The sequence below is a fragment of the Urocitellus parryii genome, chromosome 1 (genome assembly GCF_045843805.1).
Source record: "Urocitellus parryii isolate mUroPar1 chromosome 1, mUroPar1.hap1, whole genome shotgun sequence".
NCBI lineage: Eukaryota > Metazoa > Chordata > Mammalia > Rodentia > Sciuridae > Urocitellus > Urocitellus parryii.
Genome location: NC_135531.1, coordinates 283547995 through 283575466, shown reverse-complemented (window position 1 = coordinate 283575466; position 27472 = coordinate 283547995). Strand labels below are relative to the sequence as shown.

The window sequence follows — 27472 nt, the reverse complement described above, 5'->3', positions numbered from 1 at the left end:
TTCAGGTCACACACTTTATTTTGGTGAGGATCAGAACCAGGAAACGGACATTCAGTTCCAGGCCAACCATTCTGACGTCTGCAACCTCCTTGGCAGCTGATCAGGGAGTCAGCTCGGATGCGCCAGCTCACTCTCCCCAGCTCCCAGGGCAGTCTGTCCCCGTGATGCTGGGCAGAATCTAGAGCAGCACTGCCCAGGGTCTTCTGTGATGACGGAAACAGGCTGCCCCCAGAAACATGTGGCTGCTGAGCACCCAGGGTGTGTGAGTGCAAACGAGGAGCTAATTGTTAATTCATTTTTAATGAATTTGAACTGAGAAAGCCACGGGTGGCAGTGAGTGGCCCCACACTGGACAGTGCAGCTCTGGAGTCTGGGAGAAAAAGGTACCTCTGTTGACCATGTCTTTCAGGGGAAACGAGGGGCCCTGAGGGGGACAATGCCCTCCAAGCATTAAACTTAGGTCTGTGGATGTCAATTTCATATTTAAAGAAGCCAAGGCGACAGCGGGTAGGAATGGAGGCCACACGAGCAGGTCAGGAGTCGGGCCCTTTGGAGAAGAGCTCATGCTCTGCTGAAAGCCTGCCTCTGGGGGGCGCCTCTGCACACCTCCACTCCTCCTACAGGCGGCGAGGAGCATGTGCAGGCTGCCAGGGCATGCTGTGCAACAGCCGTGGCTCCAGGCCAGAGCACTGAGGGCACACAGGGCTGGACCACCTCCTGTCCACACCTGTTTTGTTTTTAATATATATGATTTTTTCAAAATTGGCATGGACTGGTCTGAAAGAGGTGTGGTCATGGCTGCTGCAGGCCAGGGCTGCGTGAACCCTCTATCAGGATGCCCTGCACCCACCAGGGCAGGGCAGCATGGACATCCTCAGGGCACCCTCAGACCCCGAGCTGCACCATGAGGTGGAGCTGTGTGAGCGCAAGAAGGTGTGCGCTCCCTCTCGGGACCTTGTGGCGGGATTTAATGGCACTGGCGTCTCCAGGTGCGCAGCATCAGACACGCGGCCACCACCAGGGCCTTTTTATTGCCATTGGGTTGTGACTGTTGGTGTAGTGACGCCTTCAGGAGCAACAGGTGGATTAGAAAACCGTGGCTGGGACATTCTTCCGAGGAGAGGGACCAGGTGAGGAGCAGGGTGACTCAGAACCTGACGAACGTGGCATCGATCTGCCGCACGGAGGGCAGGGCCAGCATGACCTTCCGCCGGTACTGCGGGTCCTTCTGCAGGGGGTTGCGCTCCAGGTACACGGTCTCCAGGCTGTGGGCACCCTTCAGCTCCTCGAGGTCACTCCAGCTCTCCAGGAGGTTGTCATTCATCTGGGGACACATGGGAGAATAGCCCTCAGGACCTTGGAAGGGGTGCGAGGCACCAAGTCCTCCCGCAGGAGAGGGCGGGAGTCGGTGTGGGCATCCCCTCCGTCCCCTGGATGCCTCCTGTCCACCTCTCAGCAGCAGGTTCCAGTGCAACATACCTGTTCACCTGGGCACTGGGGCCACATCCCCTGTGGTCTGGCCTCAGGGCAGCAGTGCAGAGTGCTGCCTCAAAACTTCTCTTCTGCAGGCAGGTGCGGACACAGGCCTGGTCCCCTCTCGGACAGATCAGTTCTCCACAGCTGTTCCCAAGGCTGACGCAGCAGGCAAGGCTGCTCCACCCAACTGCACGGCTCCCAGGCTCCCAGAACCACCTCACATTGGTTCCCAAGGCCCACCCCTGCGGTTTCCACGCCGCCACACCAGGGGAAAGAGACACTCTGCCAAGGTCCATTGGAGGGGCTGCCTGTAGCAGGAAGAACTCTCACTTCTCAAACAAGCCCTCAGGACAAGACTTAATGACCAATGCACAAGTGGCCCACACTTTCCAAAGGGCATGCAAGGACAACAAGGCTATCTTGGTAAGGGCTTGAGCACCTGTGAAGCTAACGAGACATGTGGGACCTCTGGGAAGGGCAGGTGTGGGGGAAGCTGCCAGGCCCCGGGCCATGGTGTGCTGGCTGGCCATGCTAACAAAGGCTCCCTGGAGAAGAGGGCACCAAGAGAAGAGCCCAGCAGAGTCCAGAACAAGGAGTCGGTGCAGCACCAAGCCCTGAGTCTGACCCCATATCTGTCCTGCCCTATGCGAGTCACTCTTCAGACATGCCACGTCTCAGGGCCTGCCACCCGACGGTGGAGGGAGAGCAGGATGCTCCTGGAGGTTGGCAGGCAGAACCAGGCGAGTAGGAGGTCAAGAGGACTCGCCTCGAGAAGCTTGATGAGACTTGTGCACAGCTGGGATGGACAGCAGATACAGACACCAAGGGCCCTGAGGGGAAGGCCCTGCTGGCCAGGCTCATACTCCAGGGCCGTGGGGTAGGTCCCCCTGTAGGGCTTCCGAGTCTTAGTGTCGCAGATGTGCCGGTGGGCATGGCACTGGATCACACATTATCTACTGAAGCCAGGGGCAGTGGCACATGCCACTGGGCCTGCAGCCTCAACAGCCAGGCATGACATCTCTCACACTGGCTCACAGAACTGCCATATCTGCAGAGGTGCCTACCATGTGGGAGGCTCTGCTCTGTGCTGGGATTCAGCACTGAGCAGATGGCACAGGGGCCAGGGAGAGGACAGAGAGGCCAGTGGAGGCAGGGAAGGGGCCGATCTTGAGGGCTTTGCAGGGCTTGGCTTTTGTTCTGAAGTGAAAGGGAAGGGCTTGGAACTTCGTGTTTGAGAAGGATCCATCTTATGTGAGGGGACACACAGGGCTACAAGTCAGGAGGCCCCTGAAATGGCTCAGGGAAGGGATGCTGGTGGCCTGGGCCAGGTGTCTGCAGCAGAGGGGAGGAGGTGTAATTCTAGACACATTCTGGAGGCAGAGGCAAGTGCTGGATTGGATGTGGCAGGTAAGAGAAGGGGAAAGTACAGGAGAAATCCAAGGTTTGGGGCCCAAAGAGCTGGAAGGACAGAGATGCTGCCCACTGAGATGAGCACATAGAGGAGACAGGGAGAGAACTCATGAGCCCAAGCCTGGACATCTTGCTGGGGTGGCAGCTGGATGTCCAGAGATCTTCCAGGCGTACAGCAATGCCACGCACATCTAGACTGAACAGGCCGACCAGGGGAAGAGAAGAATGCTGAGGACTCGGCCCTGGAGCACTCCCTTGATCTGTGGGTGCAAAAAATCCAGGAGGGACCAGCAAAGACCATCAAGGTGTGACTAGGTGACAGCAGAGCCAGGCTGGCTGATCACCTATCAGCTCATCTATGCACCATCATCTGTCTCTATCCATCATCTACCTACCATCCATCTGCCCATTCATCATCTATTATCCATATCTATTGATCTATTTCCCAGAAGTTAATGAAGCAAGTACTTCAAGGCAGATTGATCACATGTTATCTACTGAAGCCAGGGGCAGTGGCACATGCCGATATCCCAGCTCCTCGGGAGGCAGAGGCAGGAGGAACCCAGTTCAGGGGCAGCCAGGGAAGCTCTCTGGTTGTTGGTCTGAAATCCATGCTGCCCTGCTCTCAGCCACAGATGGAGAGGGACGTCCACATGGGCTTCGGGAGGCTCCGCTCTGTGCAGCACCCCTCCACCATGCCCGCATCACACCTTCCTGATGTCACAGCTGACCTCTGCTGGCAGAAGGGCCTGCTCTGCTTGGAAAAGTGTTCTAGGCCAGAAGGGAGTGACACTGGCTCACTCTGAACTCTCTCTTCTCCAGTCTTAGTCCTGTGGCTTCCAGAGAGCGACCCTGTGGGAGGGGTGTGACAGGCAGGCTTCCTGCTCCCCTGCTTGAGGAACCTCTTTTCACAGACCTTTTCATGGGACTAGAGTGTCACCAGCTTTGGGGATTCTAGATTTCCAAAACCCAGAGCTCAGGCCATGGGGGCTGATCCGAAGAGCTGCGTCCTGAGAACTGAAGCTCAAGTGGCACACTGCTGCTGGCCCGTCTGCCTCCACCGGAGGGCGCAAGGCAAAGTGGCAGTTCTAGGATAAATTCTTAAATTCTGTTCTGTTGAGCAGGAGCCTGTCACACCACAACCATCCGGCCTGAGCTGGTCACAGGGCCAAGGCCTGCAGGGCCTGCATACCCGGAGGCAGGGAGCTGGTTCCACAGACCCTTGCAGTAGACAGCTGGGGACAGGAGCACCTTCTTGCCAAGGATTCCTACTGCCCTGCTCCTGCATTGGGTCAGGGTGACGGCAGCTTCTCTTGCTGGAGGAAAGAGACAGGCACTCCCCTGAGGGAGGGACCAGGGAGCCTGTGTCAGGCAGAGGCGAGGTGCCCATGCTGGGAGCCCACACCTGCCTTCCCCCTGTACTCTTAGCTCCTGTGGGCTGTGTTCTTATGGCGCTTACAGACCTTGTACACCACAGAGAATGACAGACCTTTCAGAGAGCAGGTGTGCTTTTTTAACCAGCAAGATATTCTGCATTTTTATAAAATCAGAGATGTCTATGTTTTCCTTTTTCACTCTTGGCTTTCTAAACTTGGTTAGGAAGATCTCTATGACGTCTTCAGTGAAAACGATCTCAGGGCACTACGTAAAAGAGTCCTCCAGGAGCTTCTTCTCTACTTTTTTACAATCTGACCTTTTTCACGGTTACAATCAACAAACACACTTCTACCAGCAGAAAACACAGCTAAGCGATTTACACCGCAAGTTGACTCTCACAGCAGCCACAGGGCACACGGACAGTCCAGGCGACTTCAGACTGCGTCTGTGGCAAGTGTCGTAGGACTTGGCACTCGTAATGTCTCAGCCATCACGGTTAAGTCACTCTATGACGCCTGAACAATGGCAAGGCCGCTGGCCACACTTTTCTCAGATGCACTCTGCTGTAAGCAACGTGACTGCAGTTACATGCTCTAGCACGCGAGCCTTTATCTGTACCTCTCACTCTGCTGGGAGGTCCCCATGTGGAACCACTGGCTCAGTGTGGGCATTTCTGTCGTTCTGCCGTAGGGGATGGGGCGCAGGGTGCTCTACCAGTCTCTTCACCCCTTTTTGAGACGGGGCCTCACTAAATTGCTGAGGCTGGTCTCAAATGTGCCATCTTCTTGCTTCGGTCAGGCTGCTGAGTCACAGGGGATCCCCTGCATGAGATGCCGGTAAGTGTGGTGTCCAGTGTTATTCACAGTGGCCTCCACCCGACTACCCACCTTCCCTTCCCAAGTCCACTCCTCTAGTTCAGCCAGCTCTGCCCCCAGCACTGCTGGGCGCTGGTGAGACCCAGGGAGCAGGATGGCCCAGAAGAGTGCACGCCACAGACTCACGTGGGCTGCTGGTGCCAGTGCCCAGGGAGGGACAGAGCCGGGTTCTGTGAGAAGAAGGAGTGATGGCTGCACAGTGTGACTATTTTTAGTGTCATGAGATGGGACACCTGAAGATGGTGAAGATGATACCTCTTGTTATGTACTGTTTTTAAAAAAAGACAACAGCAGATAAATCCCCTCACCCTCATGAAGACCGCACAGACACAAACAGAAAGTAGACAGAGAGGGCCTCTGCCTCAAGACATGTGAAGGCCCTGCCTGGGCCTGCCTTCTGTCACGCGCCAGCAGGACACAGGACACAGGACACAGGAAGCAGCTGCTTCTACACACTGGACCTCAGGAGATGCAGGACAGTGATTCTGAGGAAGGCAGCAGATGTGTAAGCCTCTGTCTGAGGAGCTTTCTGGACTATGGAGGGGCCCAGACAGGCCTGGGGTCATGCTGAGGTGAGACGGTGACCAGGGAGGCAGAGGTGGCTGGAGTTTCCAGGTAGGTGTGAGCTGTGCAGGGAGAAGAGCTCCAGGAAGCCCATGTGTCTGTCCTCTTGCACCCTGCACCGAAGCTAAGCCACACACAGTAGGGACACCAGGCAGAGGGAGCTGAACAGTTACCAGAGCAAACACGGGCAGGGACGTGTGTGTCCACCCAGAACAGGCACTAGCAACACCAGGGGGCAACGGCCTGGGAACAGAGGTGGGTTGGTCCCAGAAGAGGACTGTGCAGACTTGCCCTGGGAGCCTAGAGAAGCCTCAGTAGGTCCAGCAGTCGCTCCACTTCCTGCCAGATGAACAGTCAGTGTCCTTCAAATCCAGACACTTCACAGTTCAGCACCCTCTCAGAACAGCACCCGACTGAGGAGGAGGGAAGCCGATTCTGAAAACAACCAGCTCTTCTTAGGATTGGGAAATACGACATCTGGTATAAAAACCCTCTCCCCGGCTCAGCAGCCACCTGGCCATGGCAGAAGAGACGCAGACCTTGGAGACGATAAGAATGATCACAAGGAACAGTGACGGAGACAGTAAGTGGAGGCACAGCAGGGGCGAGATGGGGGGGCGGGTACGGGCCTCCAGGAGCTGACTGACAAAAGGCCCTTGGGGAAGACGCTGGGGGCAGGGGCTGGCCAGACTTCAGAGGATGATTCCCAGGCATTTTCCATATTTGATGCAACCTATAAATTCAAGATCTAAAAAGCTCAATGAACTCTCACACATCAAAGAAAATAAACCACTCTATGGCACTTCGTATTAGAGTTGTAAAAACAAAAACAAAACAAAATGAAAATTGATTAAAAGAACATTGAACAAGCAGTCAGAAGACAAAAGACAAGTTACACAAATAAGAACCATCAGAGATTTCTCCCTGGAAATAAGGCAAACCAGAGGACCATGGAACAGGAAAAGGAAACCATGCCTACCCACAGCCCCAGCCTTCAAGGGGGAAGGCCAAGTAGAGATTCTGAAGACAAATCAAGCAGATTAAAAATGAAGAGTATTAAAATCCTTCAGGTAGAAGGAAAATACCCAGTGGGAACTCAGATCTACAAAAAGAAAGGAGAATGCCAGAAATAGCAGAATAAGTGAGTTCTCTTGCTTTAAATCTAAAGGATAACTGATATGACAATGGATCATAAAGCTCATAAGATATTTAAAAATGAGATGTATGACGACATAGCTACTGGAGGGAAGGACAGAGTGTACTTTTGTAAGGGCCTTCCATTATACGTGCAGTAGCACAATATTATCTGTTCAAAGAATGTGGTAGATTAATAATATCCTTTGCATCTTAGATCAATCAATAAAACAACAATAACAACAAAAATCCAAAAGAGGTATATCAAATACACCAATAATAGAGGTAAAATAAAACAAATATTTTCATTCTACAAGAATCTAAGAAAAGAGAAAAGGAACAAAGAATAGATGAGACAAATAAAAAGCAAATACCCAAATGGCAGGAAACACAGTAAATGCAATTGCATTAGATGGAAGTAGTCTAGAGTTGGCCGTGCCAGCCTGGACAAAAGAGCAAGCCTGACTATACACTGTCTGCAGGGAGCAACAGGTAAATCATAAGGACACAAGGTCAGAGAGGATGGGTGGGGCTGGGGTGGGGCTAGTGGTAGAGTGCTTGCCCGGCATGCATAAGCCCAGGTTTGATGCCCAGCACTACAAAAAAAAAAAAAAAAAAAAAAAAAGAAAGAAAGCAGATGGGTAGAGACAGAGTCCCTGAAATACTGGTCCTAGACAGATGCAGGGGATCTGTTAGCACCCAGAACTAGGGTGAAGAGGACAACAGTGAGGAGGGAACTGCACTAGACCCCACAGCCCTGCATGTGCATGTACCTGGTGACAGACCTCCAAAGCACAGGCAGCTCTGGGAGAAGAAACAGTACCCACCAGTACAGCGGGAAGACTGCACGCTCTCTGTCAGTCAAGGCATAACAAGTGGAGAGCCGCTAGTTACCATCTCTGGGTCATTGAACCTTTCTTAGGACTGGCTCCCCATTTCCTCCTACGGACCCAATGCAGCTCACATGTGATGTGGGCAGGGAACCTAGTCTGAGAGTTCAGAGTCAGCAGTTTCCCTTCTTGGATCTGATTCCTCATCTGTAAAACAGGCCAACCGCCTTGTTCACAGGCGGCTGCCACTGTGAGAGGAGCCAGGGAGCAGGGGGCACTCAGAGCCCTGGATGGACTCGGCTTTGTCCATGGCCTTTTTCTGTGGTCTCAGAAACAGGGTGACTCTCTGCTCCAGGGTCAGGTACTGTCTGGCCCCAGTGATCAAGTACCAGCTGACCTGCTTCCCTGAGCTGGGACGCCCCCTGGCTCCTGGCTGTGCCTCAGCCCACATCCTGCCCACTGGCAGAACACTCAGAAGAATCACGTTTTAGAAATCTGTTTCGGTACCATTTCCTACCAATGCCCAGTTCCTTCTCTGGGCTCCTCATTCCTGTCTGGCTCCTCTGTGTGGTTCTCTGGGCTGCTCTTGTCGGCCTACTGGCCGCCACACCTTCCTGTGGGGTGAGCTGCAGGCACTCACCCAGAGTGCCCAGGTGAGCTGCAGACTCGCCTGGGCACTCTCACCACCCGCCACTGTTTCCGCCCTTCCAGATATGCTCCGCACCTTGTTCTGACACCACCCAAGACTCAGTCTCTTAATGGGGGCAAGGGCATTTTCATAGTGGGCTACTTGTGTTCTGGGGTAACTTGGACCATCTTTCAAGACGGGAAAAGGAAAACACTGCAGTCAACAGTGTGGTAGACAGAAGGGATCACCCCTTAGAATTCACACAGACCTTGCATCCAAGGACATCAGTCCACAGCACTTCAGGTGCTATGTGTCATGCCTCCTGCAGGGGACAATGTGAGGGGAGGGGCAAAACTTGGGAGAACTCCTGTGGAATCCCAACACCAAGGACTTCAATGCTGCAGTCACTTCTCAGCCCCTTCAGAGGATAGAAAAACCTCCTTTTTTTTAGGGAGGGGCGGTACCGGGGATTGAACTTAGGGGCACTTGACAACTAAGCCACATCCCCAGCCCTGTTTTGTATTTTATTTAGAGACAGGGTCTCACTGAGTTGTTTAGTGCCTTGCTGTTGCTGAGGCTGGCTCTGAACTCATGATCCTCCTGCCTCAGCCTCCTGAGCTGCTGGGATTACAGGCATGTGCCACCACGCCCAGCTGCAAAGACCTCTTATCCTGATTTCCTCCTACGGGCTCTGCCACACTGCACCCACTGCCACACCGCACCCACAGCCACACCACAACTACTGATGAACACAGCAAATCCCAGGGTGGCCAACCCACCTGACACTCCTTCCACTGTGCTGGGCTGTGTCTGCACTAAATGCATCCACCCCTCCACTGGGATCCGGAAGCCTCTCAGTCAGTGGATAATTCTAGGCTTAACCGTACATACAACAGGGCTTCTCCCATGTGCACGTGCCCAACAACCACCTGGGGTTTTGTTAAGGTGCAGATTCTGCACTTGAGAGACGGGGGTGGTGGGACTGCTTCCCAGTTCTGGGGTGCTACTGGTCTGTGACTTGCACTGAGGAGCAAGGCCATAGACACCCCAGGGCTTCTCACGGCCTCTAGCACATTTCACTCAATAGGACCCACTCAGCTCAGGACCACCAACCCTAGAATATAACTTACCCAGAATTCTTGCAGCTCTGTTAGATGGCTGATATTTTCAATCTTCTTGATTCTATTTGATGCAATGTCCAACATCGTAAGTTTGTTCTAAAAATAAGAAAATAAGATTCTTCCTGGATTACCACAGCTCAAGAGTGACCCTGTGACCACATACAGTGGGCAGTACAGAGTTCAGGGCTGCAGGGTGTCAGTTAGTTCCCATGCTGACCAGAGGAGGTAGCCTGCCCGCTGCCTGCAGCCCTTCCCAGCCAGGCTCTGGCTTCAGTGCTGCCCACAGAGCCCTCCCTGGCATTTGAAGCTGGTGATGTCAGTTCCCCAGCCCCAGGTCTACTGAGGGCCCCAGTGAGACTTAGACCCTGGGCTCTGAAGAAGGGGTGACAACTGTGCCAACAAGTATTCAGTGTTCCATTCTTGCAAATGAAACACCTCTCACTAGAAAAGAGCCTGGGGCCCGGTTGAGGCAAGAAGCTGGCCAGGCACACAGCAGAGGTGGGAGGAGGCACTCTGGCCTACACCTGTCTTCTTAACAGAGGCCCTTCCACCTGGGGTGAAGTGACCAGGAGCCAGGCCAGAAAGCTCGGTGCTGAGCAAAGGCTGGAGCTGCACCCTGCTGGGACTCAGGGATGACGGGATTGGACGCTGGAGGGCTGTGACACTCAGCCACAGAGGACAGCGTCTGGGCAGGCTGAGCACTGACACAGACGGTTTGTGCAGGAGGACACAGCCTGGTGTTTTGGGCTCTGTTCTACAGATGTGTGTGAGACACTTCTAACATATCAGCTAAGCCTGGGTGACTGTTTTAAAGTTCAGAGCTTCAAGGTTTCACAAACCACAATCTCATGGTGAAAGTGAAGTCGTCACACTGCTCGACACAGTGTACTTAAAAGCCACCCAGCAAGTTTTTCTAAATGAAGGCCATCACTCATACTGGCCAAACGCCTGGACAGCAGTCCCTCCCCTCCTCTTTGCCCTTCAGTGCTCCTGATTGAGGGTCCTTGTCTTCCATTTTCTACTGTATTCCTGGTATTCTAATTCCAAATTCTCCTTTTTTTTTTTTTTTGGTACCAGGGATTGAATTTGGAGCATTCAGCCACTGAGCCACATCCCCAGCCCTATCTTGTATTTTACACAGAGACAGGTTCTCACTGAGTTGCTTATCATTTGGCTTTTGCTGAGGCTGGCTTTGAACTCATGATCCTCCTGCCTTAGCCTCCTGAGCTGCTGGGATTATAGGCATGTGCCACCATGCCCATCAAATTCTCCTGGGTTTTAAGGGAAAGTTAAGAAACATCTTGGGGGCTGGGGACGTGGCTCAAGCGGTAGCGCGCTCGCCTGGCATGCGTGCGGCCCAAGTTCGATCCTCAGAACCACATACAAAGATGTTGTGTCCGCCAATAACTAAAAAATAAAGAAATATTAAAAAAAAAGAAACATCTTAATAAAATATAAAACCCCACAAGCGCTTGCAAGTGCTGGGCTGGCAGCTGTGGCCTTGGCACTCCTCCCTGGCCTGCACACCTAGCATCCCACCAGCTGGTGCTGAGAGCACCAGCAGAGTCACAGAAGTGCATGGGTGTGAGAGTTGCCACCCTGCAGCAAGCTACCTGGTTACCATGCTGTGCCTTGAGTGGGACTGGTGTGGGCACAGCCACGTGGCTCCTCTACTTCTCTCTTCTTGCTGACCCAGCTACGTCCGATCAGAGTACTGAGCACTGGGTGCACAGGGCAGGAGTTCAGGGAGCTTCAGAGCAAAAAGGGTCTTAGGAGCTGCCCGCTGCCAGCAGCTCGTCCCAGCACTCTGCCTGCCCTGTGGGGGTACCCTGTGTGTCTGAAACTTGCATGGTCAACCTAGGCCTCGTGAAGCAGGAAGACCTGGCACTCGGACAGAGCACTGGGTGCTGGCTCTCAGAACTGGCCCCTCAACACTGAACTCAGGGATTCAGTTGCACACTCAAAGACTTTCATGTTTTTTAGGAGCTGGACAATGTTTTGAAAGCTCATCAAAAGCCAGCCAGTAAAGCCAGGAGCGGTGGCCCACGCCTGTCATCCCAGTGACTGAGGAAGCCGAGGCAGGAGGATTGTTAGTTCAAAGCCAGCCTCAGCCATTTAGTGAAACCATATCTCTAAATAAAATATAAAAAGGACTGGGGATGTGATTCAGTGGTAAAGTGCCTCTGGGTTCAATTCCTGGTACCAAAGGGGGGAAAAAAAAAGTTAACAGGTAAGTGCACACACACAGAGGTCATGGCATTCTGTGGTGCCAAGTAACACATGGGCCAAGGCTGGTGCCAGCATGAGCCAGACCAGTGCAGAGAAAAGCCCAGGGCACAGGACACGGAGGTGGGGGGATCTGTGACAGCACATCTGCCATCTGGGAAAAAGGCACATACTTCCTGATCTTCTTCCCCTCAACCAAGAGATCAAACTCAGAAGACAACCAGGTGAATATAGGCTTTCTAGTTGAGAACCTTCCAGTGAAGACACTGGCACATTCAGTTACAGTGAATGTCTTAGTAACGTAGTCATCTTTAATGCCACTGTTTTTTTTCCCTTCTGTTTTGTTCCAGAGGCCCAGGGAGGGTCTGGTGTTTGGACAAGGTAAGACTCTGCACTCCTGCCTCTCCTGCTTGCTGAACGGGTCCCATCTTCCGCGGCAGTGGGACTGCTGGCACAGGCTCCTTGTTGGGGCTGCTTGTGTACCTGTTTCCTGCAATCCCCCTACTACAGCTAGAACCCCATCCCACCACCAGGAACGCTCCCACTCCTGCTCATCCTGCACTGCAGAAGCGAACACCTGGCCCGCACACCAGTTTCATAAATTCTTGAGTGCAAAACTGAAGGAAGGTGACCAAACTTCCCACAGGTATAGTCCTCCAACTTTTCCAATATTTTTTTTTTTTTTTTTAGATATTGGTGAACTGAAATTAGAAACATCTTTTTCCTTCTATAACAGTAATAATGGTATCCAGGCCCTGGCTGAGGCAAAAGCCAAAGGAGCCTGAGATGAGAATGAAACACTACCTTGACAGTACAAAAGTGACCCTTCTGGTTACATTTGCTGGCAATTAAACAAAACAGGGGGAAAAAAATACAGTAAAATTGAGTGAGAAAAAGTATTTTATTTGTCTTGACTTCTGCACTGAGCAGCAGCAGGATGAGCTGAAGGCAGCTGCGGAAGAGGGTCTAGAGGGTGAGGGGAGAGCAGGGTGGATCGGGGAGTAGGAGCAGACTGGTGAGAAGCAGCAGGGGCAGTGGACAGGTGGAGAGGAGCAGCTTCCTGAGAGCAGCTGACAGCCCCTTGCCCTGTGGCCCCAAGAGACCCCTGCAGCTTGAGGAGGGGCTGAGGCAGCAGGCATGGGGCAGTGAGTTCAGTGGCCAGGAGGGAGGACGGAGGGAGGGCTGCTGATGCCAGCATTCCCATTTGTGCCTAGACTGCGTGGTGGACATGCCAGCAAAGGCCTCCTGAAATCCCCCACGTGGCCATGGTGTAGCGCATGGGCCCTTCAACGCACTCAGGCAGAGTGTCTACCTGACACCAGTCCTGAAGGCAGGGTATGCAGGCCGCCAGCTGCCTGCCCACAGGCACCCCCCACTCCGCCCCAGATAGACCGGTGGGTGCTTACGTTGTTCTCCAGGCCCTCGATGACCTCGATGCCATTGTGGCTGAGGTACAGCTCCCGCAGGTTCACCAGGCTCTGCAGGCCCTCGATCTTCGTCAGCCGGTTGCTCTGTGAGGGGAGAGCCAGAGTCACAAGAGCAAGGTGCAGTGCAGAGAGTGAGAGATAAAGGGTTTTAGGAAGTGGAGCTCCTTATTATTCTGAAGAACCCTAATAGGGTATTTCATTTAAAATGTGCTAGAATGGAGCTTGTGCAGATTGGAAAGAGGACCAAGTCTGTTAAACAACACTAAAATTCATGCATGGAAATTCAGTTTCTTACATTAGGAACTCTTTTTAGATGTACTTAGGAAGATTTACTTGAATTAAATTTAACAACTTTAAAATATCAAAATCACTGAATATTTTGAAATAAATTATCATTTCTTTTAAAAGTTAGACCTGAAGAACTTGTTTTCACTCTGCAAAACATCTGCTTTACAAAGGATCAGAGTGGTTTTGTGTGTACATCACTGGTGGTCAGTGGGACCTGCCATGCCAGGCTGTCCCTAGAGCATCCAGTCACAACTCCCTTCAAGGGTCTCATTTCACAAATTTGTTTCTGACAAAAGCCAAACAAACAAACAAACCCCCCAAACAAAACCCCAACTGGTCATCTGAGGCCCGGCACACTTGAGTGTTGACTGCTGCCCCTCTGCTGCTGTCAACAGGGCCTGGACCCTCTGGGAGGGTCTTCTGACCTGTAAATGAAAACTACCTCATTATCTAACTGCTAATAGGAAAAAAAAAGAACATGATCTTTAAAGAAAGAAATTTTAGCAGGGTATGGTTGCGCACAGTCCCAGCTACCTGGGAGCTGAGGCAGGAGGATCCCAAGTTCTAGCCAGCCTGGAAAACTCAGTGAGAACCTGTCTAGGGGGAAAGTGGGGGTATGGGGGCTGGGACCGCGGCTTAGCAGTAGAGTACTTGCCTAACATGTTTCAGACCCTGGGTTCTACCCTCATTGCCACAAAAAAGAAAAAAAAAATTTACCCAGTGCCTCACACATGCTAGGCAAATACCCTATCACTAGGCCAGCCTGAAATTTTTAATATTTATCAAAAAACAAACTGTTAGTTGGGCACACATATGAGAGTATGTGGTCTGTGGATGCTGGGTGTAGCTGTGGCTCAGGCCCTGCCAGGAAGCTGGGGGTACCAGTACCTGCATACTGAGGACGGTCAGGTTGGTAAGTGCATCCAGGTTCTGAAGTTTGGTGATTTTGTTTTTCCCCAAAAACAAACTCTCCAGGTTGGTTAATGTGTCGATATTTTCGATTGCCTGTGAAGAGGACAGAAGGGCAGTCAGCACTGTGCTGGGGACTATGTGGGACAGTGAGGCCCGAGACCAGGAGGCAAGGCAACCTGGGCTTCAGCAAGGACACTGGGCCAGCCTCTCATCTGCTCTGCAAATTTTCCAATGAAATCTCACTGGAAAATATATAATGAAAAACAGGAAAACGATGGGGTGGGGTCCAAGGCCCTGTCTCTTGGCCTGACTCTCAAACCCCAAGAGGGTTTTCAGACCTCTGGGGTTCCAGGGAACACAGTTTGAAACTCATGGAGCGGCTTTCTTGTGTCCCTCCAGTTCTCTGGCCTGGGCTGGCATATTCAACTTATCTTGCACGTGTCAAAGTGCACTCACTCCCCTGAGCCTAGGTCTCCAAGAGTGAGATGCTAGCAGCTCTGACTCGGGCCTCCAGATCTCCAGATCCTGAAATATCCATGAGGATCCTGGGGGCTGGGCTCTCTTCATTCCACGGCTTTACTACCAAACACTCCTCCATTGCTGTGGGCTTGAATGGTTCTCCTTCCTGCCCAGGGGGACCCTCCTTTCTTTCTGTTGGGCAGATTCATGCCCCAGTATCAATCCACATGTGACCTCCCAGGTTTGTGCTCCATCAGATGCGGGGACTCTTCACAGGACTCTCAGCTGGTAAAGGACTTGAGCCTGGTTCTGTGGAATACTACCTTTGCTTTTCAAAGCCTCCTTTTCCATTTTGCACCTTGTCTTCAAGGTCAAATGGATCCTGGAGAAGAGAAGACCGGATCTTGCCAGGGGACCCAGTCCAGGAGAAGCACCAGCCCAGTACTGTTCTCAGCAAAATGCCACTTGCTTATCAGATGGCAGATCACTGAAGGGACCACCTAGCTGTGTTTGGGGAACCTTTATCTTGGAGGCTCCCTAGAGAAAACCATAAGCAGGGAACAAGTTCAGAAGCGGGGTTTCCAGGCTGGCTGTGGCAAATGCCAGCTGGGAAGGGTGTGAATTGGGGCCCCCAAAATCTATGCACTGAAGACATGGCAGACTACTTAGTATGGGCACGTATTCTGATTAATATTTTTTTAAAGAATTTTTTAATATTTATTTTTTAGTTTTCGGCGGACACAACATCTTTGTTGGTATGTGGTGCTGAGGATCGAACCCGGGCCGCACGCATGCCAGGCGAGCACACTACCGCTTGAGCCACATCCCCAGCCCCACGTATTCTGATTAATATTGACTTCTAGTTAGCAATTTAAAAAATAATAATAATAATAATTTTCCTTTTTCTGAAGAACCACAACACTGTGAGAGAAACCCAGCCAAGTGCACCTCTGGTGTGCTCCCTGGTGGCCCAGGTGGCCCAGGCAGACCCGGTGGCTCCCCAGGACACCCGCAGGCATTGTCTGCACCTACCCGGATGCGGTTAGACCCCAGCTCCAGCATCTGCAGTTGGTGTAAGTTGCTTATATTCTCAATTTTATTGATTTTATTGTTGACCAAGAAGAGTTTTTTCAGCCGTGTCAATTTGTCAATCCCTTCAATGTTTCTTAGTAGATTAAAAGAAATATCTAGAATCCTGGGAATAAGCAAAACATTTTTTTTTTTTAAATAAAAATGAAAACAGAATGCACATGAGTTAGAATTTAACTAGCTCAGAGGTGGCATCACCACTGTGGACACAGGGTCTGACCACAGCCCTGAATGGTCTGTCACACAGTGCTGTCACACAGTGGTGAGGCTGCCGGGACCTAGAGTGCACTAGAGCAGCCCAGGCACCTGACACTGTCTCCTCGGTCTGTGTGTGGGGCAGAAACCAGGTTCCATTCACAACTGCGTCCAGGGGAGGACCAAGCACCAGGTGCTGCACACAGAATGAACCTAAGAAGTGCTGAACTGAAAACAAAGATCAACAAGCAACAGAGGGTTTGCAGAAGTCCAGGTCAAGTTACTTATCAGGACCTGATTCCTTTAATTAGAAAGGACAGTGAATTCTTTATTTTAAAAGAGGGTTCAAAGGGCAAAAGGACATTTTTGATTTAAGTTCTCATCTTCCTGATTTTGCCTTCATCCCTGGAGCCTGGCCAGAGTCCCATGCCAGTTTTCTAGTTAAGACCGACTAGCAAGGGGATGGCACACAGGAGTTGCCGTGGCCCTGGGAGCCCTGGACACAGCAGGCAAAAAACTGGGAGCCAGGTGCAGGGGAGGACCCCGTGTCAGAGGTGGCCTCCGGAGGGTGTTGGTTCAGGGAGGCTGGCTGCCTCCTATCCAGTTATCTCTCCCCCCCCCCCCCCAGTCCCAACTCCTCTGGGTCTTCCCACTCACTCCAACTGTGTCAGTGCCTCCAGGTTCTCGATCTTCTTGATCTGGTTGTCATATAGATCCAACTCACGAAGACTCTGCAGTTCTTCCAGGTTCTCAATGCATTTAATTAAATTCTGACGAAGGCACAGAGTCTGGGGACAGGAAGAGGACAGTTGACACAGGCAATGGGCAGGTTGCAGAGCCAGCCTTCCTAGCCAGAAGACACGGTCTACTTTTCTCACTGTTTCCTAGAAAAGTGGTGTCCTTCCAGAGGCAGGTGGGCAGAGGAATGAAGCTGGAATTGTCCTGCCCCACCTGGGGACAAGCAGAGGCTAAAGGGAGGAGGCTGTGCAGGCCCCACACCAAGTAGGCCTACTTGGGGAGGGAGGAAAGGTCTGGGGCTGGAACACAAGCCATGTTCTGGCAGAATGAGCCTTTGGAGGCTCCATTGTGAGAAGCAGACATGTTTTTTGTGTGTGGTGCTGGGATGAACCCAGGGTCTTGTGCATGCTAGGCAAGCATTCTACCACCTGAGCTGTACCCTAGTCCTTGAGTAGCAAATTTGACTGCAGAGGTCAAGGACTGTAGACTTAGGCAAGTGCCCCTCTGAAAGAGGCTCAGAACCAAGGCAGGCCTAAGCCCAGACTACCTCTCAGGTTCCTCCACTACTGCAAAATGCTGGCTATGTTCAGAAGACAGGGAGGTGTGTGCCTTCCACAGGATGGGAACAAGGACAGAACCTCCTCACCTTCACCTTCTTCAGCACCTCGAAGCCTTCAATTTTTCCAATGCGATAGTGATTCAGATCAACATCCTGAAACAGACAAAGTCTAGCTCAGCTGCAGCAGAATGCCTGGTGACCTGGTTCCTGGAACAGGAGCTGCCAAGGGAGGCTGTCGGGTGGATGGGGTGAGGGTGAGTGTGAGAGACCCAGATTGGGCTTGTGACTGACAGGTGATGGTGATGTGGGGTGAGCTGTCAATCTGATGCTCTGGGTTTAGCTACTGTTCATATTAGTTTTACATGAGACTGACCCTCCAAATGATTGGCATGTGGCAGTTTTCTCTGGGCTACTCCCAGCTCCCTTGAGCATAAAGCACAGCTCCAGCTCCAAGAAGATGCACTTCTTTTTTTTTTTTTTTTTTTAATTTTTTATTTATTTTTTAGTTCTCGGCGGACACAACATCTTTGTTGGTATGTGGTGCTGAGGATCGAACCCGGGCCGCACGCATGCCAGGCAAGCGCGCTACCACTTGAGCCACATCCCCAGCCCCAAGATGCACTTCTTAATGTCAGCATCAATGAGCAGCTGTGGGTTGAAGAGAAGACCCCAGGCTATTCAATCCCTTAACAGTTGGCCTTTGGGGATGTGAGGGTCCCACCACTGACAAAGTAGTCATTGTGCTCATGTGATTCACAAGTCAAAAAGGATTTCATTGGCCATAGTCCTCAGTGGGTAAAAAGAAATGAGACTCAATCACTGGTGTCAAACAAAGCAAGAATACAGAAAAATGACCCAACTAAGGGAGGCTTAGGTGACCTCTTTAGGGAAATCACTTACTAATTTGTCAATTTGTCAATTTGTTTATGAAGATAAACAATAACCTGACAGTCAGGGTGATCTGTCATGCCCCCCCTGAGGCTGGGTCGAGCAGGCTGTATTACCTCTGCATCTCGGTCCAGGCTAATGGTTTCCATATCCACAGCCAGCTCATGTTCCTCTAAAGAAAAGGAGAAGGAAAGAGCTTCATTTAGAACTGTTTACGAGAGGCAGTGGCCCTGAGTCAGTGAAGAGCTGCTATTCTGCCAGGGTCTGAGACATCTGGCTCATGCACCTAACTGAAATGCAGAGGACACCAAGGGTAAAGACTGATGTTTCAAGCATCCTGAGTTTCCTGAATCCAGCTATGGCAAAGGTCTCCAAACTTCCATCAGTGCCTCCAAACTTCCCAAGAAAGGAAATGCAGCCTGAAGGTACTGGTGGAAGAAGGAGCTGCCCGAGCCATGGAGAGCCCAGTCTCTGCTGGGGATGCAGACTCAGAACCTTCCTGGAAACCTCAGAGTGCTCGCTGGCAGCTGCCTGCCCTCCTGTGCATTCCTTCCCTCTTGTCTGTGGCAGTAAATCAGGCCATCTGAATACAAACCATGCTGGGTGTGCCATGTGTTCCAGGACGAGCCTTTTAGTGCTTAGAAAATAGCCTGCATCTATGAAAGCTCTTCTCTGCAAAGAGCAAACAAAATGAGGCACAGCTAAGAGCAGGACTAAGGAGCCTCAATGAATAATTTAAACACCTTCTCAACTGGAAGACGGTGAACTAATTCCAGCAGAGAAGCTCACTCAAGATTTCACAAGGACTATCTATCTCAGAGCTGGGCTCCTCCAAGCCAGGCGCTAAGACACAAAGAGACACATGTGAGCACACACAGGCAATACACACCCCTTAAGCATGCTCAAGGCCCCAGTTTCATCCTTGGAACCGCCCCAAACAAAAACAAACAAACAAAAAACCCCACACTTGAAGAGCAATAGTTTTTCTTCCATATTATAAAATGTCCAATCATTGCTCACATTTTCCCAATTGTCTTATAATTTCTTCCCCCAGTTTACTTGAAATAGAATCCAAATAAAGTTACACACTGTGTGACTGCATGCATTTCTGTTAAATCCCTTTTTTACCTTGCAACTTTTGGCTGGAAGAAAACAGGCTGTTTGTTTTATAGTGGAGAAGCAGTCTGGATTCTGAATTCTATGCCCAGAGGCTCTTACTAATTCTTAAACTTTTTGTGGTTTTAGAGGCTACTTACAGGATGTTGAGCATGCCATTCAAGTGCTTCCCCACTGAGTCATCCTCAGCTCTTTTCATTTTGAAACAGGCTCTGGCTAAGTTGCCTAGGCTGGCCTTGGACTTAACAATCCTCCTGCCTCAGCCTCCTGAATGGCTGGGATGACCAGGCTTTCACCCCCCATAGTTCCTGTAAACTGATCATCACCTTTTCAAGTCTATCTGGGCTCACTCTTCTGTGCACTTGCCTCCGCAATGGAGCTGGCTGACACAGCCCTGGACCTCATGTCCATGGCTGGCTCCCCAGAGGATAAGGAGCCTGCATGCCAGTTAACGTGCACCTGGACTGGAGCCTTGGAGAGGAGCACTGGGCACAGGACCAGCTTAAAACAAAGCAGCAGTGGCCCAACACTGATTTGCTTTTTCATGACGTCTCTTCTATAATGATCAACAGTGGCCAGTTGATAAAAAAAAAAAAAAGTCATTTACTATAGTTTACTCAATCTTACAGAATACTCACTAATCTAAGAATTAAATAAAAAGAACTGAGAACTGCCAAGAGATCAACCCAAACCTCCCACAAAAGATAGCATTAGCTCACTCTCCCTGAGCCCAGGAAGTTGTGGGATGAGAAGCACTGCAATCAAGCTGGGGTGCCCAGGCAATTGGTGTCCAACCAGGATACTGGGAGACGAAAGAAGACACACAGACAGAGGTGCTGGGCCGGCAGCTGGGAACAGGGGCTGCTCCAAACTCCACAGGACTTGTGGTCTCCAGTCAAGGCAGTACACACTGCCCCCACCACTTGAAACGCCAGCGGCACTGACAGCAGTCACCTGCCATTCTTCTCAATTTATCATGATCACCATAAAAAGGGTAAGGGAGTGCCAGGAGCTACAGCACATTATGATCACAGGTACTTGGGAGGCTACGACAGGAGGACTGCATGTTTGAGGTCAGCTTGAGCAACTTAGGGAGACACTGTCTGAAAAAAAGTGTGTGTGGAGGAGTGGCTCAGTGGTAGAGTGCTTGCCTAACGTGCGAAGCTCTGGGTTCAATCCCAGTACTGCAGAAACAAAACCAAACCCTTGACACAAAAATATAAGTTAGAGAAAATAAATAAAAGATAGAGGTTGATATGTTTGAGTTTGTGTAGTTGGAACTTAAGACTTAAAAAAGTACAGGGAGGAGTGAGTCCCAGTTTCTCTAAAAAGACTCCAAACGCATATTCCCAGAGAATGGAGAATCATCTAGTCTTCTAGAGGAAGGAGCTTGAGGTTTAGATAAACTGGGCTCCAATCCAGCTGGCCCACCCCCCAGCAATGTGCCCTCTGGGCAAGCGAGGGGTGTCTTACTCTTCTCATCTACCCCAAATTAGAGCCTTGTCACCATGATCCACCAAGATGACATCACTACCTTGGGAATGGAGAAGTCCAGGACCCAGTTGCTACAACTTCCAAGTCCCCCACAGACTGCTGGCACGAGCACACGCCAGAGCCCTTCGTGACTCAGTCAGATGATGACATCCGTGCCCATGGCTTTATCCACCCACGTCACTTGTAGAACAGACTCTGAAGTTTCAAACTAAATGTGATGGGTATTTTTGTGGTAATCTCCTTTTGCCTTAAAATTCAGTTGCCATAGTTACCAATCATCTTGCTGGCACAGAAAGCACAATCCTATTTTAAAAATCAGCTTTGTTTTTATACACTTATTTATATATATCAGGGTAATGTGTGATTATGAACACCTAAAAAACCTATACATTGCCTACGATCTGGAAAACACAGAAGGCTGAAGTCACATCATCCAGAGACCCTCAGCAACACGGATGCGTTTTCTTTTTTAAGTAGGAAAAACTACATATTCATATTTTTAAACTGAAAATATGACTTTGACATGTATACTGTTCAGAAACTCGCCTTTTTAAACTTCATCAACTGTCTCAGACACCTCTCTGTGTTCATGTGGTCTCTCTCATTCTCTCTAACGCAGGCTCATTTTCTAAGCAAACCAGTAGAAAGGTGAGCGCCCCAGCCAGGAGGGTGCAGACTGCTCAGGAGCCGTGTGGCTGGTTCTACAGAGGTGACCATCCTAACCATCACCTACCCGACTCCCAGGCCTGGGGACACGAGGAAGCAGGGTCAGAAATGACTTTGCAACGAACTGAGTGCTACTGTTACTGTGAGAGGTCAGCCACTATGTCTACTTCAAACCTCGGTTCTGAATCCTCTGGTTCTGTGCCAGAGGACACACTGCCATCAGTGCAGTCAGAACTACACTCCTCCTGCATGTACCACAGGTGAGTTAGCTGGCTAAGGAAGCACCCCAGGGCAGACTGCTCCCAACAGCATGCCTACCTGCCCCAGCCCACTGAAGACCTGAGGAGCACAGCACTCCTTCTCAGGACTGGCAAGACACCACCTGAGCAGGACACATGTGCCACACAGCTGTCATCCACACAGACACACTTGCCGTCATGGTAAGCTTAGGGTTCTTGGCTGCACCCAGTACCTTCTGGGTCCTCCTCGCCACGCTCCGCTCGGTCCTTCAGGCTCTGCTCGCTGAGGTCTGCCACAAGGCCGCTGCTGCGCTTCTTTCCTTCCTCATCACCCGATTCTTCGGATTCCACCCGCCTGTCAACTGAACCCATGTGTATCAGTGAGAATTCAGTCCACTCTACATGCCCATGAGGAATGTTAACAGGCTAACACTCAGTTGTCAGTCAGCAAGACCTCACTCAGAAATAGTGACTGAGTTCTGTTGGTGACGATTTGTGTCTCAGCACCATCTGAGGCAGGCAGTGGCAGGGAGAACTGGAGGCAGAGCGAGAAGGTCACCTGGACACTTGGGCGAATAATATAATACTCTTTCCCTCAGGGTCTTGTGAAGAGTTGCCATGTGTTCAGAAAGCCCCAGACCCCTCTGTGCTCACAGGTGTTAACAGCCACATGGTGAAGTGCATCCTGGGCAGCTCTCACTTGGGCCTAGATACAAACCACAGGGGATCATTGTGACCCTGTGGCCACACATCTCACCCACATTCCACTATCCATTTGGTCAAGAAAATCAGTGCACAGAACCATATCCTGAAAGAAATCAAGACTAACTCAAACCAGACTGTGGGCAGGGAGGAGCTTTAATGAAAAATAAGAATGCACCCATACCACTACATTCCAGCGAAAGTCACCGAAGTTAAGTGTCACTGGACAGAGAGTTACCAACTCAAGGGTTTTAAAGGCTGGTAAAAAAAATATTTTTTGAGTTAATGAAAAAGGCAATGACTAAATGTGGCAGGCTAGTAAAAATTCTCTGGCAAGGTTGTTAGATAATTATTCCTTTTCATAACATTTTCCATGACCTCTCTTGGAAGCCTGTCTGGAAGGTCTGAGACACCAACAAATTACATGGAATTATCAATCACACGGAAAGTGTTCTGATTATGGCTTACTCTATAGAGGGGTGTGTTCTCTGAGGTGAAGTTCCATTTCATCTTTGCTCAGCTCTGCAGGAAATGCAAACCATACCCAGGAAAGGACTAGTGGATAAAACAAGCCCTTCTAAAAATTACTTCCATTCCTTTTTCTCTGACCTGGCAGCTGCCTTGGCTCAACCAAGGTTCACTCTGCCTCCAGTTCTCCCGGGGCCTGGGATCCTGCCCTGCCTCCCTAATTAGTCTCTCTATGGCTTGTCTTGCTCAGTTTAATCTATTCTCCATTGTGTGGGAATCTGATCCGTGATTCCAAAAATTTCTGGAATATCAATGGCTCTCCCTGAGTTTGCAAAACTTGCTCCTAGAGACATAGCTTTGGCAAACCATTTTCTTTTCAAGTCTCAGTATCCTCATCTGCAGGGGGAGCTAGCAGAGTACCCATACCTCAGTGCTGCTATCAATATTAAATTAGAAAAGTCACAAGAGCAGTTACATGTGTATGACATGCAGGAGAATTTAACAAATAAGTGACTGCTAGCCACTCTGTGGTCCAGGGTCAGGGAGAGCAGGTTCTGCACACCTCCCAGGAGAGAGGAGGGGCAGCCAGTGTGCAACCTGTGACTCTATCCTGAGGGCAACAGAGAGTGTGAAGTGTGGGACAGAGGGTCAGAAAAGAAAGTGATTGTGCAGCTCTGGCTGGTACAATGGGCTGGCAATACAATTGCCCTGAGAAAATGAAGGTCTCAGTTAAGGCATTGGCAGTAAGAACAGAGGAGGTGTTGAGGATTTGGAACTACTAAAGCAGTAGAAGTGTCAGGGCTTGTAATGACACATGTGGGAGTAGAACAGTGAAAACTCTGACTTTTGTATTTGCCCTTTACCAAGAAATGGAAACAGCTGAAGTGGGAGAAGGAGTGGCTGGGGGAGTGGGGGGAAGAGGGATACAGAAAAGGCATCCCTTGCTTAAAAAGATTCAAAGATATCCAAAGTCCAGGAACTTTGGTGTGATCTTCCCTGGCCAGCCTCATTGGCCACCCCCACCTACATCATGTATGGTGGTCATCCTGGCTCAAACTCTTCTCCACCTCACTTCTTATTTGACAGGGATTCCTCTGGCTGGAATAATATTTGATTCCTCCCACCCCAACTCTTCCTACTCCAGTGTAAGGATTCTTCAAGGTCCAGCTCAAAGCAGCCTTCACCACTCCCAAACACGCCAGTCCTTCCTTCTGCACCCTCCCGCCTATCTCTGTGACCCACTTCCCTAGCACTTTTCACATGAGGCAGTGACTGCTTTTCTGGAGGTCTGGAGAATCAAGAGCACTGAAACACTCCAAGAAACGACTGGCTCTGACTGGGAACAAGTGTGCGGATGCACAAGTCTACGCATGTAAGAATAAAGCATACATGTAACCGAGTACAAATACATGCGCATGTATAAAGTGCAGACACACGTAACTGTAAAATACAATTCCAGCAAAGTGGTAAAGGAGGAAGAGAGTTGAATTTAGTCTTTCCGTGACTACGATCATCTGGGAAACAGGCATTGCCTTGTACAAGTCAGTCTCCGGAGCTCCTCGTCATCCCTGCACCACCCGTTCACTTCCTAGAGAGGACCCCGGTCCGCCCCAGCCACGAGAACAAACCGCGCACTCCCGGCAGGTCCCCGCGCCCGAGCCGCCGGAGGACCGCGTCCGGCCTGTCAATCTCGGAGGTTCGGGGCCGGGCTCCCACCGCCGCCGGTCCCCGCCGGCTCCCACCCCCGGACCGGGCTCGCGCAGCTCGCTCCTCTCGGCTCAGGTCCTCGGGCCGCTGCCGCCCTCGGGCCAGGGCTCCCCGGGTCCGAAGGTCCCCTCGGTGTCTAGCCTGGAGGGCAGCTGTCAGGGCTCCGCGGCGGTGCCCTGGACGTCGAGCTCCTCTTGGGTGAGGGGCCGTGCCAACTCGCCGTCATCCCCCCGGACCCCTGCCGCCCTTCGCCCGCAGGAGCCGCTCACCCTCCATCATCTCCTGCGACTGTTGCTGCCCGGCGCCTCGCTCTGCCGCCATATTGGCTGCTCTCCCCCTTTCCGGAATCTGTCGCCTCAGAGCCCTCAGCCAATCAGAGCTCTCGGCTCCGCGTGGGCCAGCCAATCGGGTCCCGTCGCGGCGACTCCCCCGCGCCTGCGCGGACGCAACGCCTCATGGGAGCCGTAGTTCCTCAGGAGGCCGGGTCCCGCCTCCCGCAGGATTCTCGGGCTCGCAGGGCTCAGCTGCAGGGAAGCTGCCGTGCCGGCGGGGCGTCAGGCTGCGCGCGGGCTGTTCCGCGCTCGTGGGTTCGTCCCGGTGCCCGCCCTGGAGGCGCAGAGGGCCTGCGTCCAGGCGATCTCTGGCTGCAGATGCGGCAGGCAGCACGTGATTTTCGGACTCGGGAGACTCGCACTGGTATCTGCACGATGAGCTGAGGGGCCAGAGCGACCAAGGTTCCGGGAGTCCGCGCACGGATTCACTCTTGCGAAAGGCTGCCTTCAGGGGACGATCAGCGCAGGGCGGGAAGGGCCGCGGGCTAGCACCAGCACGTTCGCCGGCCGCTGCTTACTTCGGTCTGCGACCCAGGTGTTGAGGACGAGGCCGCCGCGAGGCGAGCTGCTGGCCGCTCACCTTCCTCGATCCTACGGCTGGAGAATATGCCGTCCACCGTGTCGCGGGTCAGAGGCGCCTTTCTCTTTTGGCTCCTCCGAGGTGCCGTAGGGGTTTTTCGGTGCGTCCCTAGCAACCGTTTGCGCGGGCGCCGCCGTACTGGCTCGCTGAGTTCCGCCCACAGGCAGCCGTGGTTGGCCCGTGGCATCTGTCAATCGATACGACTCGCTCTGGTATTGGCCAGTAGGCTAGAAGCGCGGTCGGCTCAGCTCTGTGAAGTGCATTCGGCGGTGTGATCCCCGTCGACCCAGGTGAGACAAACGCCGTTGCTCCGGAGAGCTAGATCCGGTTGCGGAGGACGGCCGGCGACCCCGCGCAGTAGGCCTAGGGGCCCCTACGGCCGCGGCCTGTCCCTGTACGCAGATCACGGCCCCGGCCCGCGGCGCGGCGGAGACTGGCCGTTTGCCCCGCGCATCGGGCCGCCCGTGCCCGAGCGTCCTGGCAGGGTAACCCGCCCGGTCCGAGGAAGCCACCCAGGCTCTCGGTCTCCTGGCCTGGGGGTGGCTTTGCGCGTTTAGTTCACTCCTTCGTCGCCTGCGCTACTGCGAGGCTGAGGGAGTCCGCGTCCTGCGCCAAGCTGCACCCCAGCGCCGCCGTCTTGCAACTAGGTGCGAGGAGTGAGCTCTGCGCCCGACCTCAGCACTTGAATGCCTCCTTCACCTTAGGCTTCACCCCCAGTCCTGGCTTCCCTGCTTTTCCTTTTCTCAGAGCGTAGGAGTTGCCTGAGAACTTGGGGTACTTGCACATGTATCTCCTTGCTCAGCAAATCCAGCCAATTCCATGTCTGTTTTTCTCTTTTGGGTTCCCTTCTCCACGTTTCTGCTATGATCTTCATTTTAAGACCTCACAATTTCTGACTTGAATTGCTGTGACCTTTCTTCCTCCCAGCCTTGCCCCTATACTGCCCCTGGAATTATCTTTGTAAAATGCATAGCAGGTTGTTTTTCCTTAACTGTTGATCCCCTAAAGCTAATCTTTAGGATAAAAATCCAGGCTACTTAGTCAGGCCTAAGAAGCCCTGGGAGTTATTCAGGCTTCTCCAGGCTCCTCTCCCCTGTCCGTCTGCACACCGAACTCCTGTGCTTCTGTCTGGACAGCTTCACTCAGCTGGCAGGGCTATGCTGCCTTGACACCCTCCCAAGCCTTTCCCCAGCATTCTGGACTCCAGGGGCCCACCATCCAAGTAGCTGTCATTTTATGTGTTCATTAGACTGCCTTGATGCAAGACACAGAGCTGTGTGCTCAGGGTGGTCTGACAGAGAGGAAAACAACTGGCTGTCAGGCCCAAAGTCTAGAGGAAGGCAGGTTTCAGGGTGGGTTGATTCAGTACTTCAGGTTTCCAGCCTGAAGTCCTCGTGTTTGCTGGTCTGTGGTCTACTGGTTGGATCCCCTTGAAAAGCTGGTTCTGTTCTTGTACATGGTCAGTATGTACAGTTGTTCAGGTGGGACAGAGGGTTGCTTCCAGAGGTTCACCCAGAAGAGCAAAGAGTGCATTTGCAGAGCTCTGTATTTGGGAGGTGGGGTACCTTGTGCCTTCTGGACTCATAACTAGCCAAGGGAGTAGGGTTACTCTGTGAAACCCTCAGGTATGGTCTGGGTTCATCTTCCTATTTCTACTGCTTAGAGAGGATTTTAAAAAGTAAATTTTAAAACCCTAGACCTGGGTTTCGAAGCGTTTCTGAATAACATCTGAGTTAAAATTAAACCTGTGAAAAATTAAGGGATCTCTGGTCATGTGAAGTCAGCCTGTGTTCTCAGAAGCCACCCCTCTAGCTGTGGAGCTGAGACATGTGAGGCTGGGACCTTCTGTTCCCATGTGCAGAGGTGCCTGCTCAGCAGCCATGTGGACTTGTGCGGTACAGGATACACGCAGGGAAAAAGAGTCCGTCTTCCCTGCAGCCAGTGCCTCACATCTGTCAGCCAGCATTGACTT

At 51.8% G+C, this 27472-nt stretch overlaps 2 protein-coding genes across 2 annotated transcripts in view; one reads left to right on the top strand and one right to left on the bottom strand.

Annotated features, from left to right (window-relative positions):
- Window positions 1-25005, bottom strand: Ppp1r7 (protein phosphatase 1 regulatory subunit 7). Its single transcript, XM_026414771.2, has 10 exons — window positions 24858-25005; window positions 21945-22073; window positions 18313-18368; window positions 17396-17461; window positions 16669-16799; window positions 15760-15922; window positions 14245-14361; window positions 13048-13152; window positions 9425-9511; window positions 1-1324 (listed from the first exon to the last, which is right to left on the bottom strand). Exons 1-10 carry the CDS (start codon window positions 24907-24909, stop codon window positions 1148-1150), a joined length of 1083 nt encoding a protein of 360 aa, XP_026270556.2. The 5' UTR covers window positions 24910-25005; the 3' UTR covers window positions 1-1147.
- Window positions 25006-25785: 780 nt separating this feature from the next.
- Window positions 25786-27472, top strand: part of Pask (PAS domain containing serine/threonine kinase) — a 55936-nt gene continuing 54249 nt past the window's right edge. The window contains exon 1 of the mRNA XM_077799795.1: window positions 25786-25790. The gene's annotated coding sequence lies outside the window, so the exon portion shown is untranslated. The remainder of the gene's footprint in view (window positions 25791-27472) is intronic.